This window comes from Diaporthe batatas (genome assembly GCF_019321695.1).
Source record: "Diaporthe batatas strain CRI 302-4 chromosome Unknown Contig00004, whole genome shotgun sequence".
In the NCBI taxonomy this organism is placed as follows: domain Eukaryota; kingdom Fungi; phylum Ascomycota; class Sordariomycetes; order Diaporthales; family Diaporthaceae; genus Diaporthe; species Diaporthe batatas.
Window position 1 is genome coordinate 379,890 of NW_025408551.1, and position 17,398 is coordinate 397,287.

General features: G+C 56.0%; 4 protein-coding genes across 4 annotated transcripts; 2 read left to right on the forward strand and 2 right to left on the reverse strand.

The window, feature by feature from the left end:
• The first annotated feature begins 1,580 nt into the window (after window positions 1-1,580).
• KVR01_004627 (uncharacterized protein) lies at window positions 1,581-5,682 on the forward strand. The gene is made up of 4 exons (XM_044781229.1): window positions 1,581-2,226; window positions 2,309-3,419; window positions 3,482-3,566; window positions 3,623-5,682. Exons 1-4 carry the CDS (start codon window positions 1,856-1,858, stop codon window positions 4,345-4,347), a joined length of 2,292 nt encoding a protein of 763 aa, XP_044646791.1. The 5' UTR covers window positions 1,581-1,855; the 3' UTR covers window positions 4,348-5,682.
• On the reverse strand, window positions 4,892-7,496 carry KVR01_004017 (uncharacterized protein; the record flags this gene model as incomplete). The annotated part of the gene is made up of 3 exons (XM_044789414.1): window positions 7,323-7,496; window positions 7,223-7,248; window positions 4,892-7,154 (listed from the first exon to the last, which is right to left on the reverse strand). Exons 1-3 carry the CDS (start codon window positions 7,470-7,472, stop codon window positions 4,892-4,894), a joined length of 2,439 nt encoding a protein of 812 aa, XP_044646181.1. The 5' UTR covers window positions 7,473-7,496.
• A 1,677-nt stretch (window positions 7,497-9,173) lies between these two features.
• Window positions 9,174-11,307, forward strand: KVR01_004762 (protein transporter TIM9). The gene is made up of 3 exons (XM_044791242.1): window positions 9,174-10,494; window positions 10,574-10,652; window positions 10,738-11,307. The coding sequence occupies exons 1-3, from the start codon at window positions 10,121-10,123 to the stop codon at window positions 10,924-10,926; spliced, it is 642 nt and encodes a 213-aa protein (XP_044646926.1). The 5' UTR covers window positions 9,174-10,120; the 3' UTR covers window positions 10,927-11,307.
• KVR01_004107 (uncharacterized protein) lies at window positions 11,298-17,299 on the reverse strand. Its single transcript, XM_044784010.1, has 3 exons — window positions 17,078-17,299; window positions 12,923-17,006; window positions 11,298-12,855 (listed from the first exon to the last, which is right to left on the reverse strand). Exons 1-3 carry the CDS (start codon window positions 17,146-17,148, stop codon window positions 11,455-11,457), a joined length of 5,556 nt encoding a protein of 1,851 aa, XP_044646271.1. The 5' UTR covers window positions 17,149-17,299; the 3' UTR covers window positions 11,298-11,454.
• Between the last annotated feature and the right edge of the window lie 99 nt (window positions 17,300-17,398).

Sequence of the window (17,398 nt, forward strand, 5' to 3'; positions counted from 1 at the left end):
TACAAGACCTGACAGCCTCAGTTGCTCCGAGCTGGGCGGCGCCCCGCGGCCACCGCCTGCCCGTCCTAGCCCCCGGCGTCTCCAGGAATCTTGTGTAGACGGGGAGAAAAAAGGGCCCAAACAGGCAGGAGGCTCTTGGCTGGACGCACGCCGCAGATTTCGTCCGTTTCAGGCATCATGTCCTTGCCCTCCGCCCCGGAAAGGCGGTACTGGCAGACTGGCAGACGGGGTACGGAGTACGAGTACTCAACAATTTCGGCCAGACGAAAAGCACATGCTGCCGACTTCCTGACAACCTGACAAGACCCTGCTGCCCTGCTGCCCTGCTGCCCTGCTGCCCTGCTGCCCTGCTGCCGAAGCTCGTGATTTTCAGGGTCCAGCAGGGCAGCAGGGGTGGGGCTCGCGGCGGTCCATTATCTTTTTATCTGTGGTACACTAGACCTGCTGTCAGGTCTTTCGCCCAGGTCAACATGCTCAAGCGGCCCATAATGAATGCACAATGTCGTGCAGCCGTGCCACACAGACATGTCCATATTCGTCTCAGTCGACCACCACACATGGCCCCATGGCCCACGGGTGTCAACAGCACTCCAGCGTAGAGGGGAAGCTCGACAGGCTTTTGGAGACGAAGCGCGTGGTGGTCCCCTTCGAGGTGTGGCAGCGAATGTGCTCTCAAGTCTTTGGCCTCGAAGCAAGCCAATGGCTAATCTAGAGTATAAGAGACCAAGCTCCCAGATACATACATCATTTGATCTTGATGTGATGATGGGGATGATGGGGGAGCACTGGACCAACGGTAGCCAGAATCCGAGGGTGAGAGCCGTGTCATGACTATAGCCTGTCTCAAGACTTGTGGCTCAAAGAGAGTTTTGCTTTCAAAATCCCAAGGCTGTTCCAAGCTGAAGCTGAGAGGAATTCTTTCTTGGGGGAGCCATGGATGCAGTTCACGGTTGGTAAATACCAACCCGGTTTAACCAAACTCTCCTCCGATGATGCTTTTGTCAAGAATGTACAGCCTCAGCATTCCTAGACTTGCTCAAATGCTTCCGCATACTCAGGCACCGGGAGATGCGGGAAAGATAGGAGCATGGCTACACACGTCGACGCGAAAGAGCCTTGTGATGTACTCGGTACTATCATTGTCGGGGGCCACAAGTGGCTACCTAGGTACCTTGTGTACCGAGCTGGGTACCTGCCCAGGTGGCTAGACCCCTGCTCCCGTTCTACACTAGAACCACGTCAAAGTTTCCCGGGTTGTGAGTGAGCATGGAACCACGGTTGGTTTCAAGCACTTCGGGAACCAATTGACAGCTGTCGGCAGATGACGACTCCTCGCTTGTGAAATCTACGCCTCGGGCAGCAAGCAGATTGGCAACATTTCTGGCAGCATCACCTCTGGCGCCGGTGGCCTTCCGATGGCGTCCGGGTGCGTGCCTGGATACTGTGCCTAGGTACTTTTCTTTTTTTGACTATCGAGTACGAGTACGACGCCCATCGGGATCTGCTCCAACCCCTCCCCTCGCTCCTTCATCCGTGAACAACAAGTTCTTGCCGGCCTGCCACCACAGGATGTGACTGCTGCAAGGTGAGTGGGGTTCACGTCCAGATCCGGGACGTGCCTCAAAAGGCTGTCTGCATGTCTGCACATGTCTGCAGGGCCGAGGGGGTTAATGGTGGGCCCTGCCTGCACTCGGTACCTGCATCTGGATGTCGTGCCACTTTTGATCTGATCCGAATCTCGCATTGAAATGAACATTCCTTCATCTTTCTGATCCCCCGTCATCACTTCTCACTCCGGTCCCCCCCCCACGTCTCGCCTCGGCCCGTCGCGCTCTAGGATCTTGCCTTCGGGACCATGGCCTTGACCGGAGACATCCTTGCGCCCGAGAGTCCCGCCTTGCCTGCTCTGCCCGCCGACGACTTCTGGACTGACACCGAGTGGGATGTCTTCACTGCTATCCTGGACACCATCGTCCCAGCTGTGGTGTCCAAGTCGTCTCTGGTCGACACGAGAGGCCAGCTGGCAATCCCCGATGGAGACTACTCGGCCGTCCTGAGCACTGCCAGGGCTACCACCCTCCAGTCTCAAGATGAGGCATCTCTGAGGGCATTCATGGAAGACAAGGCCTCAACCCACCCTGCCGTACGCCATGTCTCGCTTCGCATAGCCGCCCGCCTGTCAGATGTCCAGAAGGATGGCCTGAAGCGCCTCCTCAAGTCCTTGTCGTTAGCAGCATCTTTTCTCTCCCGAATCCCTGTCCGCCCGCCATGCCACTAGGGATCGCTGACGAGCCACAAAACACCACAGCTCCAGCGTAGGAGCCTTCCTCCTCACCGGCTCATGTGTCCCCTTCCACCAGCAGCCGGCCCACGTACGAGAGTCCATCGTACAGGCTTGGCACAACTCCTGGTTCCCCAGGATGAGGAACGTCGCCAGGAGCCTCGTCAGGATAAGTCAGGTGAGCTGGCTGATGTCGTCGCCCACCTTCCGCCAGGTTACCGGCTACCCGGATATCCCAGTGAACTGGAAGCCGGGCCGTGACTTTGGCTACAGGTTTCTTCAGTTTCCAGCCCCTGCACCCAGCTCCAAGCCAGAGGCCGAGTGTGGAAACACACCGGCCACCATCGAGACGGACGTCGTCATCGTTGGCTCAGGCTGCGGTGGTGCAGTGTGTGCAAAGGTCCTCGCCGAGGCGGGCCACCGGGTCATCGTCGTCGACAAGGGCTACAACTTCCCCACACCCATGTTACCGCTGCCGGGTCCCGTAGCCAGCCGCTACCTCTTTGATAAGAGCGTCACCCACTCCGTGGACGGTTCCATAGGTATCGTTGCTGGATCGACCTGGGGCGGTGGCGGGACGGTAAACTGGAGTGTGTCCTTGCGCACCCAAGACTTCGTGCGGAAAGAGTGGGCTGCCCGGGGTCTGGACTGGTTCGACAGTCGGGAGTATGACGAGTGCATGGATCGTGTGTGTGAGCGCATGGGCGTAGCCACAGACCCAGTGGTTCAGAGCCAACGCGGACAGGTGCTCCTCGACGGGAGTACTAGGCTGGGCTGGAAGGCTGGAGTATGCCCCCAGAATTCCGGCGGAAAGGAGCACAGCTGTGGCCACTGTACTATGGGCTGTGGCAGCGGGGAGAAGCAAGGCCCGACCCAGACATGGCTTCCGGATGCAGCCCGCGCAGGCGCCGAATTCATCGAAGGGTTCACTGTCAACAAGGTGCTCTTCGAAGAAGCCGATGGCAGTAAGAAGACAACAGGTGTGGTCGGCACGTGGACGTCAAGAGATTCGCACGGGGGTGTAGGCGGGCCGATGGAGGAGAGAACATCGAGGCAACTGGTTGTCAAAGCCAAGAAGGTGATCGTGGCGTGTAATGCCCTGTTCAGCCCAGTGCTTTTAATGAAGAGCGGCCTAAAGGTGAGTCTGCCCGGTTGTTGTCTGAACAGCCCGGGATAAAGTTGGAGACTGATTGGTGTTAGAACCCTAATATCGGCCTCAACTTATACCTTCATCCATGCAATATGGCGGGCGGCTTCTACCCTGAAGATGCTCGCCCCTGGGAAGGTATTCACACAGCGGAAATCCTGCACAAGCCCCATACCGTACTGACTCTCGTCTAGGCGCCATCATCACGAGCTACAACTCCCAGTTCGAAAACCTGGATGGTCATGGCCACGGCGTCAAGCTCGAAACTACCAACATGACGCCCTACACGTGCCTCTCCGCCATGCCCTGGCGCAGTGGCCTGGACTTTAAGATGGCGGCCCTGCGTTATCGGCACTACGCAGGCTTCATCTCTGTCGCCCGGGACCGAGACCCGGGCAGGGTGCTCGTCAACCCGGCGACCGGCGACCTCCAGATCGAGTACACCCCGTCGGCGTTCGACCGCGCAAACGCTATTGAGGGTGACTTGGCTCTATGTAAGATTATGTACGTCACCGGGGCGCGTGAGATCAACCCTTTCATCCACGGTGTCGAGCCTTTCGTGCGCGACGATGCGGAGCTCGAGGCCGCCAGGGCCACCGCGGAGGAGGCGCAGGCCAGGGGTGGCCTCTTCCAGATCGACGACCCGAGGTTCTCGGCCTGGCTTGACAAGGCGAGGAGGCTGGGCAACGTCCTGGGCAACCCGCCGTGCTCTTCGGCGCACCAGATGGGCACGTGCCGTATGTCCGCATCCGAGGAAGATGGGGTTGTCGACACGTTTGGGAAGGTCTGGGCTACCGAAGGCTTGTATGTGGCCGACAGCAGCGTTTTCCCTTCGGCGAGCGGAGTCAACCCTATGATCACCGTGATGGCCATCGCCGACAGGATAGCGAGGGCCGTGGATCGGAACTTGAGCCTATGAGAGCTGGCGTGGCTCAAGGACGGATCCAACGTAACGTTGGCTTGGTCCATAAGTTCTGGGCTATTGTTGAGAATGGGCTTCGAGACAAAGGAATCAAAAATCTTCTTTTCCTGAATTGGAGACTGAGGCCATCAGGACATGCAGGAACGTGATTTGGAGGAATAAGCGAGATCACAGGGACACAAGTATCGTTCACCACCAGCAGCATACATCAGCATTTACTAGTCGCACAAATTTCAAGGTTTTCGTAAGTCGGTCAAATGGGGACCAAGGAGTATTTGAATGGTTTTATGGAAGGTACGGGATACGAGTCACCTATTCTGGGACCTTTTCGAACTGCAGATTTGTCATATAAACACTCGTCTCTCTGGATGTATTTACTGGTATCATATACGTGGGACCCTCTATAGGTCAGACCATCACCACCCCCTCATGGCAAAATGATCTGCGCTGCTGGAGTTTGAATAAGGATTAGATGTTTTATGTCCTACTTCTATGTCCAGCACTTCGGTAGCCTTCAAAGGTTGTCCAACTCGTATGCACCCTACCCTGTGGCTACCCAGTCCGTCTGCACGTCCCATTCCGAATCAGCGCCGTGCAGTTTCCTGAATACGACAACCCAGCTGCCGTCCTCCCTCTCGCGCCCGATGATGGCATCGTGGACCCTGAGCTCCTCTGCGAGACCAAACGGCGCCTCCGTGATCAGGCCGCTCGGGAGGTTGCTAGTCCCTAGATGCTGCTGTTGTTGTGGGAAAGAAAGCGTGTCTGCCGCTGTTGGCTGGAACACAATGTTCGGTTGTGTTTGGCTCCCAGAGATCGCAGAATAGCCGTGCTCGTCGAGATCGGGCGAGGAGCCGTCCGAGCCGGAATGTGATGCCGAGTCGCCCACCGCAAGCCCCGCAAGCTGCGGTTGCCTCTCGTTGCCTTGATACATGGTATAAGATGATGCCCCGGCGAAGTCTTTTCTTAAGTCGGGCTGGTATGATCCCTGGCTGCTGTGTTCTGACTGTTGACGTTGTTCGTGTGACCAGATGTGGATGTTCACGTCGTGCGCGTGGAAACCGCTCGCTGCCGAGTCCATCGCTGAGTTGAATGAGAAGCCGTCTGTAGAAGAAGAAAGAGAAGGCTCTTGGCTTAGAGAGGCCGGGATGTTAGCATCTCCGCGGAGACCTTGACCTGTAGATTGCTCCATGGGCTGGTCGGCATCGAAATCCATGAATCTCAAGTCCGGTACGGAGCACTGAACCGGTTGATTGAGGGCGTCTGCTCGGTTCAAGTCCATAGGCTTGTCATGGCTCGAAAAGTCCGATCGGTATCGAGATGCCTGTTCTAGGCTGCGCTCAGATATGGTGTTGTGGCCAACGCTAGTGCTCCTTATACTGGAGAACTGTGGAGAATGAGATGCAGAAACAGTCGAGAAACTCTGTCTCTGCGCCCATTGCTCCTCCAGAGACACAACATGCCCTGCAAGTGCTCCCATCACGCTGGCCCGCCACAGGTTTTCTCGTCGAAATGGGTCTCGTCGAAGTAGATCTAGTGCTGAGCGACGGATCAGCGGGTGTCTACATTTGGTAGCCACGTAGTACAGAGGTGGGATGATGTGCGTCTCGAAGGTGAAGTTGCTCCCTGGTAATTGTTGATTAACCCCTGAGAAGGGGAACGTCGGTGCTGCTGCTGACCCAGGCTTTTGAGGCGGTAATGATGGCTGACTCGGTGGCGACGTTTCGATATCAATGTACGCGGCTGCTAGAGGAACGATCGCGGCAAATTGAGCCAGGTAGTTGTCGTAGACTACCTCCGACGAGCTCAATGCGGTGGATATCCAGATGTATTGGGCATGAAGGTACATTTGCAGGACCAGAAGCGTATTCTCAGGCCCAGGTTTCGATCTTGATGCTCGGAAGAGCGAAAAGGCGACGTTGAACTTGGCTAGTCGACAGAGCAGGCGGTCCTGTTCGACTTCGAGCAGTTGCATCGTCTCCCGCGATATTGAGTCACTGCTGTTCTTTGCCGGCCGAGCCCGGTGTGTGAAGCGGAAAGCTTGTTCCATAAACTCGTGCATGAAATACCTCAGGTGGTCCATAGAGCCAAAAGTATCAGGTATCTCCCCCCGGGACTTCAACGAGTCTGGCAACGGCACAGGTGTGCCGCCAAAAAGGAACGAAGTTAAGCTCAGCCGCGTGTATAGAGGCACAACATGACGCAGGATGCATTCCATCTCAGGGCCATTGTATCGCTCGTCCAGCCGTGTCAGAAGCTGCCGGCCCTGCTCAAGATGTATGAGAGACTCCTTGTCTTTCCCCTGCAAGAACTCAATGCAGACAAAAAGAACACACGTGAGCAGCGACGCCAGAGGCTTGGTGAGAGGGTTGTTCATCTGGTCCAGGAGACGCGCGATGGCCTTGTTGTACTGTTGCAACGCGAATGACTGTGTCGCGGAAGCATCTGTGGACTGGACGACTGTGCCCTGTATAAGAGCCTCGTGCAAGGTGCTCACCGAGAGCACGGCATGTCGGACTGCCGGCTCGGTCTGGGCAACTTGAAGCACTACACTCCTCCAGAAAATGGCGTCGAAGTCTCCTGAAATACACGGAGCCGTCACATGCTGGAAGAAGAAGAAGGCCCGCTTCTCCTCTGGGGTGGAAAGCTCGAGCAGCGGACCCAGGGCGTGGTCCTGTGGCGTGGGTTCTTTGGGCCGGCGCCTCGAGGCTAAGTTTCGTGGATCCAGATACCCATCGCACTTGCGCCCAGTCTTTGTGCATCTCAGGCAGTATGGCTTGGTCTCATCACACTTGACTTTCCGTATTCTTTCACGATGGAAGCACTGGTGAGCTGAATATCCCATGAAATCGCGTACTGTCAGGGCATCGCTTACTTGCAGGTGACGCAGCCCGTGCGGACCTTTGACGTACGAGAAGTCATTAGCATGCCCAATGAAGGGTCGCTCATCGAATTTGAACTGGAATCGTCCTCACCTTTTTCGAGCCCCTCCTCCCCGAGGAAACTACTGCAGTAGGGCTTGAGGCACTAGAGTCGGATGCCATAGTGTCGAGGTGGTAAAAACTAAACAGGGAAGCATCCATCCCTGAACCCTCTCCCAGATGCTGACGTGATGGAATGTCCATTATATACAATTCTTAAGGTTCAGGTAATACGGCACTCCCCACGCACCTGCTTGCAGAATTAGTGTGTGTGGATGCTGGGCAGGACATGATCGCGGGAGAGTTACCGGAGAGGGCTTATGAGGGAGGGTCGGTGCTCCACAGCCGGTGACATCGGCAGGGTGATATCGCTCTCTAAATGTCTTGTACGTCTGCCTTGAAGGATTGGGAGACCTAATGCCGGGGGGATGTGCAAAAAGCCCACGCTGCATTACAAGGGTGCTTCTCCCAGAGTCACTGCCACTGGCAGGCGTGGGCAGGCGAGACAGGAGCAGGAAGGGTCAGGCGGCGGGTGGCCGGCACGGTCTTCATGTTCCCATCCAAGCAGGGGATGGCACATTCCAAGGCGGGAGAGTATGCAGTCTAAGGCATAGTGTTGCCTTCTCGATCCGGTCATACATACTGTGGGCGTGGCGGTCGACCTGACCTCGAGATGGCGGGTAAGACGCAGCTATCTCGAACGGTGTGTGGCCAAGAAGAAGGCCTGAGACGTGCGAATAGCTGCCGTTCAAATCGGCCTCGGCCCAAGGGTTCGAATCCTTCTCGCCGGGGGCCCCCCTCTCCTCGGGACCAATGGGCAGGGTGCCTCCAGCCCTAAATCTGCAATAACAAAATGGGCAACGGTACCCTGAAATAGACTTCAACAAGATGATGAGCATCAGCACACCCGAAGATGCGGTAAGAAAGGGGGGCTTTGCTAGCCCGTTTGGTAGCCGTTGCTGCTCGCAGGGACAAAATGTGGCAGCCTGGGAGCCAAGCCTTTTACTGCGGCAGCCCAAACGGTGGGTACTTGGCCGACGGCGACTACTACAAGCCAAGCGATTTCGATCTACCATTGCAAAAACCGGGGCCGGCCAGACACTTGCCCTTCGACGTTGACTGACGATACTCTGCGTGTGCTTGTGGCCGGGTGCAAAGCCCCGAGAACAGGAGTCGAGCAAGAAATGACGCTCGGGTCACACGACTTGCTTTGTGCGACGGAGTTGCGCTTGCTGAGGTCGTCGAGGTCTCGCAGACAGGCGTCGTTTAACCGGTCCACTGCGCATGCACCAAGTCCGTCGTGCGACGTGGTCCTCGTCTTACATGCTTCCAACACATTGGCTCTTCCCCCTCCGCACATGCTCTCAAGCTGACAGTGGCAATGAGCTTACCCTCCCATGCCCCCGTTGTCTCCCTTGTCCCCCTTGGGAAACAGGACGGAGTTTGGTGACTTCCCCACGCTCGGCCACAGGATTCAGTGCTAGTTTCAATATACCGTTGCTTTGGAGAGTTGGTCTGACCAGCCGCCAGCCAGCCCGCGGTCATCGTCGCGTAGCACACATGTGCATGTTGGTTACACAGAGACCACGTCGGGTCACACGGGGACTGAGGAGTCTCGTTCTGACAGCATAAAAATCTGTCTGTTGGTTGAACGCGGAGCTGCGGTGTGTATTTTGGCGTCCCCCCATGGGCATCGGATCGGCTGGCCCCGTGGGCAGCATGGCCCTTTTCGTTTTGGGATGATCATCAGCCCTACCGCCCCGGGTGAGCGCCAGCTTCCAAGTCCAGCAGCTCAGCAAGCCGCTCAGCCCAGAAACAGGCATCGCGACTGTCGCAGCTCTCACCAGGAGATTTGCCGCCGGCAGTCTCTAGCTTGACCAGGCCAGTTGCACCTTTGTGGCGATGGCCAAAGCTGCGGTGCCAGCTTGGTCAAACCAAGGATTACACGGTCGACCCAATCAACCTGTTGTCATCGAACCCCACCTCACAGATTGCTGCCGTGACCGTGATCTCGTAAGCAGCTGGGGGCCCGCGGGTGTTCTGCTGGAGCGCAGCTGCCGCACCAAATTGCTCGAGACCCAATACGTACACCACCGTCGATCAGAGATATGCAATGCCGACACCAAGAGAGCCAGCCTAGCCCTTGCTGACATGTTGCCCTGAATGCCACTGCGGAGACCAAGTATCTGGCATAAGCGTGGTTCGCCCTGCACTTGGCAACCGCTGTCTGTTTGATCCTTCCAGGCGAATACAGAAGTGAGGAGGTCTCTGACACGTTATACCTGCAGAGGAAAATGCCCATTCGAGGTCGAAGGTGGGGGCCAAATGAGACTCGGTGCCGAAGCGACGACCACAACGCCCCGGTGCCTTCAGCTGTAGCGCAACCATCGGTGGACAGGATGGTGGGATTGCCAACCTCCTTATCTCTGTGCGCGGCAGTCCAGTCGAGCAGGGCACAATACTTGTCTCTCTGGCCAGAGTGTATGCGGGAGGGGGGCTGGCGGCCATTGTGACTGACTGTGCTGATGAGTTCCTGTCGCGCTTGTCCAGCCCAATCGGGCGCTTGTGCAACCTTGCGCCTGCACTTGTCACACAATCCCGGCGGAGTTTGGGGGCGACCAAGGGACGACTTGTCGGTACCATATCGTACCATATCGCAAAGAGAAGAGAGAAAACCCAAATGCCTCGCTCAATCATCCGAGCCAGCGCTTACCCGCGCCCTCGGTCCAGCGTCGTGGCTGAAGTGTGTCGAACGATGGGAGGATTTGGCGCATGTCGGTCATTCCACCATTCCACACAGGATGAGATCAGGATGAGCGCAGACGCTCTGTGTAACCCTGGAACATGTAGCAATGCCCCCGGGGCAGGCAGACGCCGTGATGGACCTCACAAGTGGCCATGATGGGCAGTGCGATGAGGCTGGGGCTTGGACAACTGGAAGAGGAAAGAAGAAAACTGCAAGAGCTAAGTGGTTGTGGCCTGTACTCCGTGCTGTGTGGTGCTATCTAAAGCATTCCCAGTCTTGGGTGGTCGTCGCGGGCAAGGGTCTGTGCGCGCCCAGGTGGCCCCGGGAGCGTGACATCACCAGCGCCCAGAGAAGCTCCCAAATTTCTTTCGCTGCATTCACTGCAGTCCCCCGGAGCCACGCAGAACCGCCCGATTTGCGTCCAACAAAGCCGTCTCACCACACACGCTCGAGCACCATCACCGCAGCCATGGATCAAGTGTACGTCATGTCCACAGCTTACACCCCCGGACTGTCGGGTTGAACCCAGTCGCTGACCAAACCCCTTGCCGGGAAACAGACTGGGAGGACTCAACGCCAATGAGCAGCGCGAGCTCGAGCAGCGCATGCAGAAGCGCCAGGTGAAGGAGTTTGTCAGTGTACGTAAATGACAGAGCATCTGACCGAGCCCTTGCCCTCCTGACACCCGGGAACATCTTGGCTAACCTCCCCGGGCCGCCGTAGCTCTTCGGCAACCTGGTCGACAACTGCTTCATGTCCTGCATTGACGACTTCACCTCCAAGGCCGTCTCGTCGCGTGAGAATGGCTGCGTCGCCCGCTGCGTTCAAAAGACCATGGCTACCCAGGCCCGCCTGGCCGAGCGTTTCCAGGAGCACAATGCCGAGATGTCCTCCAAGATGGGCGGACAATAGAAATCCACCGCCGCTGGAGGACAGGATGAGCAGGCTACCGGGAGAAGTTAGCCCGTGCTGGCAGCCGAATCTTGTCCGACATTGGGATGTGATGGCCCGGGGACAAGATATATCGTGTTTGGGTTTGAGGAGGGCTCAGATGCGGCTCGTTATGCAGAGCAGACACGTTACGCCAACCACAATAGTGTTCGGGGCTGGGGACTCGTACGCCTGGAGCAACTTTTTTTTTCGGACTCGACAGCATGGGGCTACGAGTTGTTCATGAACACAACTCTGTCAGCATGTCCGTAAGGTTACGGTAGGGGGTTCTTCACCACAAGTGGTAATACCATAACTCAGCTCTAAATGAGAAAGCACCAATGGGAAAGAAACTTTTCGACTACTCAGTGTTTTTGAATCATGGTATCAACGTTCCATCATGCTTTTGCCCGCTAGAATTTTACCATCCATCCAACGCCCATCTAATGCCACATGCCGAGTATCAAGCACCAATTGGGGCAAGCTAAGATTCTAGTTGCTACGGCAGACCTACTCCGTATCCTCACCGAGCACCTCCTTCACAGCCTCCAGTAGTGACACCACCTTCTGCTCTAACAAACTGACTTCCTCCACCGCCGTCTTCATCGTCCTCCAGTCAGCTTCGCGCTGACCCAGGGGCAGGAGCCGCTCCCGCAGGACCTTGCGGCTGGTCAGCCAGTAATCCACATTCTCGAGCACAGCCGCCGAGTCCCACGATATCTCCGGGATCTCGCGGTTGAAGTCCGACCTGTATTTGGCCAACACCCGTGTCAGAAGCGCGAGGGAGTTGACCTCTGATACGCCCAGCAAGGTAATATACTGAGCCTTGCCACGGGATGTAGTCCTGCTCATTCCTGGAGCCTCTATGCGATCGACACTGCTCTGCAAGAGATTGGGGAACTGGTTGAGGACACATGCAACTTCGGTGGCTACATTCGGACCCAGACCCGGCGCCGACAGCACGTTAAGAAGCAACGGCAGGATCCCCTTTGCCCAGATGTCGTAGCATCGCTGAGCCCCGATATTCTCTGCGAAGGGAGAGACATTCGGTCGTTGAATGTGAGTTGCAATGCTGGCCGAAGATAGCTGGCCGAGAAGACCTTCCGATGCGAGCTGTTCAGCCATGACCGGGACGTTGGATAACTGCACGAGGAACAGAATGCTGAGCTCGCCATAGACAGGGTCGCCCTTGACCGCCAATTTGTCTGCCCAGGAAAGAAGTGATGTCGCAGCTTGACCAACGTCCTCGGAAACCATGATGTTGAGAACCTGTCCAGAGACCTGGTCAATGCCTGGCAAGCAAAGGCAAGCCTGCAGGATGGCAGTCAGAAGCGCCAGATCTTCAGGTAGCACCGTGACAACCGGGTCATGGATAAGAGCCACTAGCGACCGGAAGCCTTGAGCCACCACGCGGTGAAGAATATTCAACACACACTGCAAGACCTCAACAATCCTATCATCTTCGTGGCTGGTCTCTGTAGCTTGCTTATTCGACGCTGAGCGGGTTTTCCTGTTGGGACCGGATTCGACTTCTCCTCCCTCGGATGCTGGAGAGGTTCGGAAGCCTCTCAAAACCACATAGAGCATTCTCATCATGGTTCTCCAGTACTGAATCTGGTCGGGGGTGAAGGGATTGTCGATGCTATTGAGGGTCGACCATATGGTCTCGAGCAATTCAGAAATATCTTTCGCTCCAAGAGAAGCATCGGTCAGACGCTGCACGAGTACCATGGCCAGATTCGCACGGGATTGTGTGATTCTCTGAAAGATGCGTTCAGGCCCCTGGTTGCCCTGGTTGGAGACCAGGCACTGGTCCGTGACCTGCATCATCTGCTTGGTGATCAGTTGCCCTTTAGGTAGGAGGCAACTACTCAGTTCTAGAAGTAGAAATTCCCAAGCATGGAATAGAGCCTGTGCTTTGTGTTAGTATGGCCGCTCCTAGAAATATCGGCCAAACCCGGCTAGAGGTCCTACTTACTATTTGCGCATCAACGAGAGAGAGGTTGAGGTTGGCAGCTGCCATTTCATGGCGGAAACCGTTTCTCTCTCGTGGTCCGGCCCAACCAGGGTCAAATCGCAACATCTTGTCTGCGAGGTCCAGGGCATAGTAGTACTGGTCACCAAGTTCTCTCGGCGCTAATGATGTCCGTTGGAAGCCCTCTAGCGAGAAACCGGGGTATTGTTTCGAGAAGTTCTTGGAGAAATTGGCATGCAACGAGCTGTTGTAGCCCGCTACCGTCACACCTTCGCGTAGGTAGTAGTCAACGTCATTGACGAGCGCTTGAGCGAAATCCTGCTCACGCCCTGTCTTTCGCAGGTGAAAGAGATGCATTGCGAGTGCCTCTGCGATGTAAGCTGCGATACGAGCCTCGTCACAGGCTTGCCTCGGATTGACTCTTGCCGTCACAGATGCTGCTTTGAGCTGACGAACGTAAGCTCGCAGCTCGGCCAAGCAATCGATATCCTCTTGGGATGCGAACACAGTCCACTGCCAGAAGTTATGGGCTGACGTCAAGAGATCCAGAATTGCTAGTGTCTCAGAGGTTGGTAACGTGCGAATGGATCGCAGACGTGTCAGAGCTGTTATGAGGATGGAGTCAGGTGCCAGCTTAGACAGTTTACCCTCGCTGCCCAATGCTTCACGAGGGGTCTTGCCGGTCAAGAGACAGTTAGCCATCCAGTGCTGGCCGTTGCGCATGATCGTGGAGAAAAATTTCCAGGTCGTCCGCGACAGCGCTGGCCTGTCGAACGGTTTATCCAATTGCGAAATCGTCTGCAAGAAAGAACGTGATATGTGAGAGCCCAGATAGCCAAGTAGAGACGGCGCTTCCGCATCTTCGCGGCCAAGTCTCTCAGCCACCGCACCTAGCAGGGACAGCACAGAATTCCTGTAGGAAGCATCTGTAGCGCATAGGCGAGCCAACAGGGACGAGCACTTCAGAATCTGATCCTCGATCACAACTGTCGGTTTCTCGAGAAGGGTCGCTACCTTGACCAGTGTCGTCGCGAAGTCCAGAACGACAAGTTGACGTTTCGATATGATTTCCGTCCGCCTAGGGTACAAGGATGACTCTGGCATTCCAAGTGCGACCAGCATTGATGATAAAAGTGGCTGGAACCGTAGCGAGGAGGAGGAAGAGGACAGAAAACCCTCAACAATATGCCGTGCCGCAGGTTCCAAGAACGCTGTCAAGGTGTTGGACTTGTTCGACGGGCAGACGCCAAACGAATAGACGACAATGTTGTCCATTACCGGAATCAAGTCTCCGATGAGGATAGATCGCTGGATTTCCGACGAGAAACGCCATGTCAGTGAGTTCTCAAGTATGTCGATAGCAGTGTGAGCAATCGACAGATAAACCTGGGTCATGACTTTGTCAGAGGTCCCCACCCAAGGGTTCTCTTTCGGGGCTGAACGCCCGCTGATCTTGCTGCCAACTTTCTTTTGAACAGTTGCTCTCGTTCCATTTTCGACCAGATCAGAAAAGAACCTCACCACGGTTGACAGGAACTCGAATCTCTCGTCAACGAGATCAAGCGTACCAGTGATTCTTGACAGCCTTCCCGCTCTGGAGTCGCTGATCAAGAGGTCACACCGGTCCATGTATGACCACACACGGCCGGGGCATATTCCCAATATGGAGTCCAGGAACTGCAGGCAAGATGTCATAACGCGTATGTGAGAAGACTCGAGGTTGGCCAATTCGCCGTCGACATAAGAGTCAAGGGTGTCACAGATGACGCTGACGATATCTTTCGTACGTGGCAGCGCCCGGCTAGCTTCTTGTAGGATGGCCAGCCCCGCTTCACCGTCCACCATGGACGAGCTGTTCCCTGCCGACGCCTTTAAGTTCTCGCACCGGACGGCTGTCGCCAGCAGGGAAACCGTTTCGGCGAGCTCGTCGGCTTGAAGGGGACCAAGTGCCAGCTCGTATGAATCGGGGGCCAGGTTGGCCTCGAGGCGCTTCCCCAACAACGCGATGGTCGAATGCTCAAACTGTATTTGGGCTATGTGACCGGTGTCAGAAGCCAGATTGCCATATGTTCCGGCAGGAATGCAGAAAGGCTCTTCCTCTCCGATGAGGCGTTTGCGATTGGGTGACACGGCGAACAATGGAAAGTCGTGGGTGAGCTCCAACTTGCCCAGCTCCTCCTCATCTGCCGTGAACTGCCAGTAGGGCTCGGGCAAGGGCAGCGTCACGGTCGGAGTTTTCAGGAGGGACTTCAGGATGAGACCCGAACGATCATCCTCAGCCAGACACGTTGACAGAATCCTGCAAAGACTGGTGAAGGGAAGGAATTCGTATGGGTATCTTTGCAAGGCCTGGAGGATGTAGAATTGAAGGATGAGGGGATCATCAAGAGCCACAGCCAGGACGTCTTCAGAAGGTGATATTGACTTCCCGCTCGGAATGTCCCAATATCCTTGGCCAGCCGAGAGTACTGCAAGCAACGTCGTAACAGGCTCCGAAATGTAGCCAGTCACTGGGAAACTGATCTTGAGAAAATCGAGGAGTACAAGGCGCACTCTCGACCCCAGACACGGCTGAAACGCGGCATTCTGAGCGCAGCCCATACTGAGAGCTATGTCAGTCATGAAATCGTACAACTGGCCGCCTGCAGTCACGGCCCCTGCCAGATTCTCGACCTCCTGCAAGTCCCATTGCAGCGAGTTGGATGCGAAAGAGGTGTTCAGGAACTGGTCATATGACTGGGTCTCCATGGAGACTACGCTTCCGGCAGATGAGCGCCTGCCTACCCCCGGTCGTTCTTCAACATGATCCAATTCACGTTCGAAGCCCTCCTGGGCTTGTCGATTCTGTTGCAAATCTCTTAGTTCCAGCCGTTCATGGTGCGAGCGCAGCATGCGCTGCAGAATGAGGGCCCAGGAGAAAATCACAGGTCCGGCTGTGAGCAGGCTTGCATTCGCGGCGTTGATGATGGATTCGTGAATTTCCTTCAACGTGGAACCCGAAGTGACGTAAGCATCTTCATTAGCATGTAGCGCTATCTCGCCGTCGAGAAACAATACAGCTCTCGCCAGATTGAGTATTCTCATGGAGATGATGCACGTCAAGTGCTTTATAGGCTGTGCGACCTCGGCTGTCAGCTCGTCGGCCGCGTTCAGCTGGTCGAGGAAGCTGTACGCGTCGACGAATCTGAACCAACGGGAGACAATGTCGGCGGAGAGGAAGGTTTTAGAGAGGTCAATGATCCGGAAAATGGATGCCAAAAGATGCAGTGTCTCGGTGAGAGACATCCTGGCCCAGACGAGTTCTAGCTCTTCTGGAAGGATGTTCACATCCTTTAGTATTGCTCGCACCCGGGCATCCGGCCCTTCCAGGCATTCGGGGACCAAGTCCAGATATGTGGAGACAAGCTTCTCAAGCGAGCGTGTGTCGGTCCTTAGATCCTTTGGCTCTCTTTGGCCGAATACGGCCATCAGCACTTGCGCGGACAATTCTGCCTTTGCTGCATCTGTGTCCGAGAGCGGCTCGTTCAAGGTCAGGTTGAGGACCCCGTCAACAAAAGCCATGAGGTAGCGACGCTCGGACATATATAGGTCCAAAAGACGGCGTCGTCTCCCTGCCTGGGTGTTGAAGTCGGACCAGACGGCGTCAGCATCGACCGTGTCGGCCGCGTTGACGAAGGCCAGGAGTGTATTTGCCTGTGTGCCATCGGCGCCTACGGCCTGGTGAAGGTTCATTATGTCCTGGGTGGAAAAGGGCCCGGCCAGGTGACTCTGCGGCCTGCTCTGGAACTCGATGACAGCGATGCGCAAAGCTGCAACCTCGTTGATGCCGACGCTGCTGCTCAACCACAGCGAGTCCTCCTTGATGGCCTTGATGTCGTACTTGTCATTCGGGGTCGGAGTGACATGAATGGCGGCGGCCTTGGTGTCGAACTCGGATCTGGACCGTGGGGTAGGCTTTTCGAACGCTTTGGAGGGAGAGCGGACCAGGTCTGTCACGTAGCGGTCTTGCAGAAAGTCTTTCACACATTGGCTGGCGAGACGATCGGTGGAGGCATCTTGGAGAGCTGAGGCGACCAACCTCCAGGATCTATAGGATCATCACAGTCAGTCTTTGCATCATGGCATAGGCGAAGTCGGGTGTTGGACTGTTTTACATACAAGACCAACTTGTCGCCCTTCAGGCACTCATCCAGGGAAGGGAAATAGACGCCATTTGGGGGCGAAGCCATGGTCGCAAGGCTCAGCAAGCAATGCGCAAAAGCCTCTGAGGTGCGATCATCGACAACTAGAGAGGCAGCGCCAGAGTGTTGTCGTGGTTGAGGGCTGAGAAGGTTGGGCCCGGAGTGTGCAAGTGAGGTTCGATGTTGGCAGACGCGCCAGAGACCGTGTATGTATTGTTACTGTAGGCCTGGTCCGTCTGCCGCCCACTCAAAATGTTAGCTACCGTATCCTTGCTCGGTGGGAGCTTGGGCAGGCAGC

Coding starts and splice junctions, on each gene's coding strand:
- KVR01_004627 (XM_044781229.1), top strand. CDS start 1,856: ATGGCCTTGACCGGAGACATCCTTGCGCCCGAGAGTCCCGCCTTGCCT. Junction 2,227..2,308: donor CGCCTCCTCAAGTCCTTGTC/GTTAGCAGCATC, acceptor AAAACACCACAG/CTCCAGCGTAGGAGCCTTCC. Junction 3,420..3,481: donor TAATGAAGAGCGGCCTAAAG/GTGAGTCTGCCC, acceptor GATTGGTGTTAG/AACCCTAATATCGGCCTCAA.
- KVR01_004762 (XM_044791242.1), top strand. CDS start 10,121: ATGCCCCCGGGGCAGGCAGACGCCGTGATGGACCTCACAAGTGGCCAT. Junction 10,495..10,573: donor ACCGCAGCCATGGATCAAGT/GTACGTCATGTC, acceptor GCCGGGAAACAG/ACTGGGAGGACTCAACGCCA. Junction 10,653..10,737: donor AGGTGAAGGAGTTTGTCAGT/GTACGTAAATGA, acceptor GGGCCGCCGTAG/CTCTTCGGCAACCTGGTCGA.
- KVR01_004107 (XM_044784010.1), bottom strand. CDS start 17,148: ATGGCTTCGCCCCCAAATGGCGTCTATTTCCCTTCCCTGGATGAGTGC. Junction 17,007..17,077: donor AAGGGCGACAAGTTGGTCTT/GTATGTAAAACA, acceptor ATGATCCTATAG/ATCCTGGAGGTTGGTCGCCT. Junction 12,856..12,922: donor CTCTCGTTGATGCGCAAATA/GTAAGTAGGACC, acceptor CACAAAGCACAG/GCTCTATTCCATGCTTGGGA.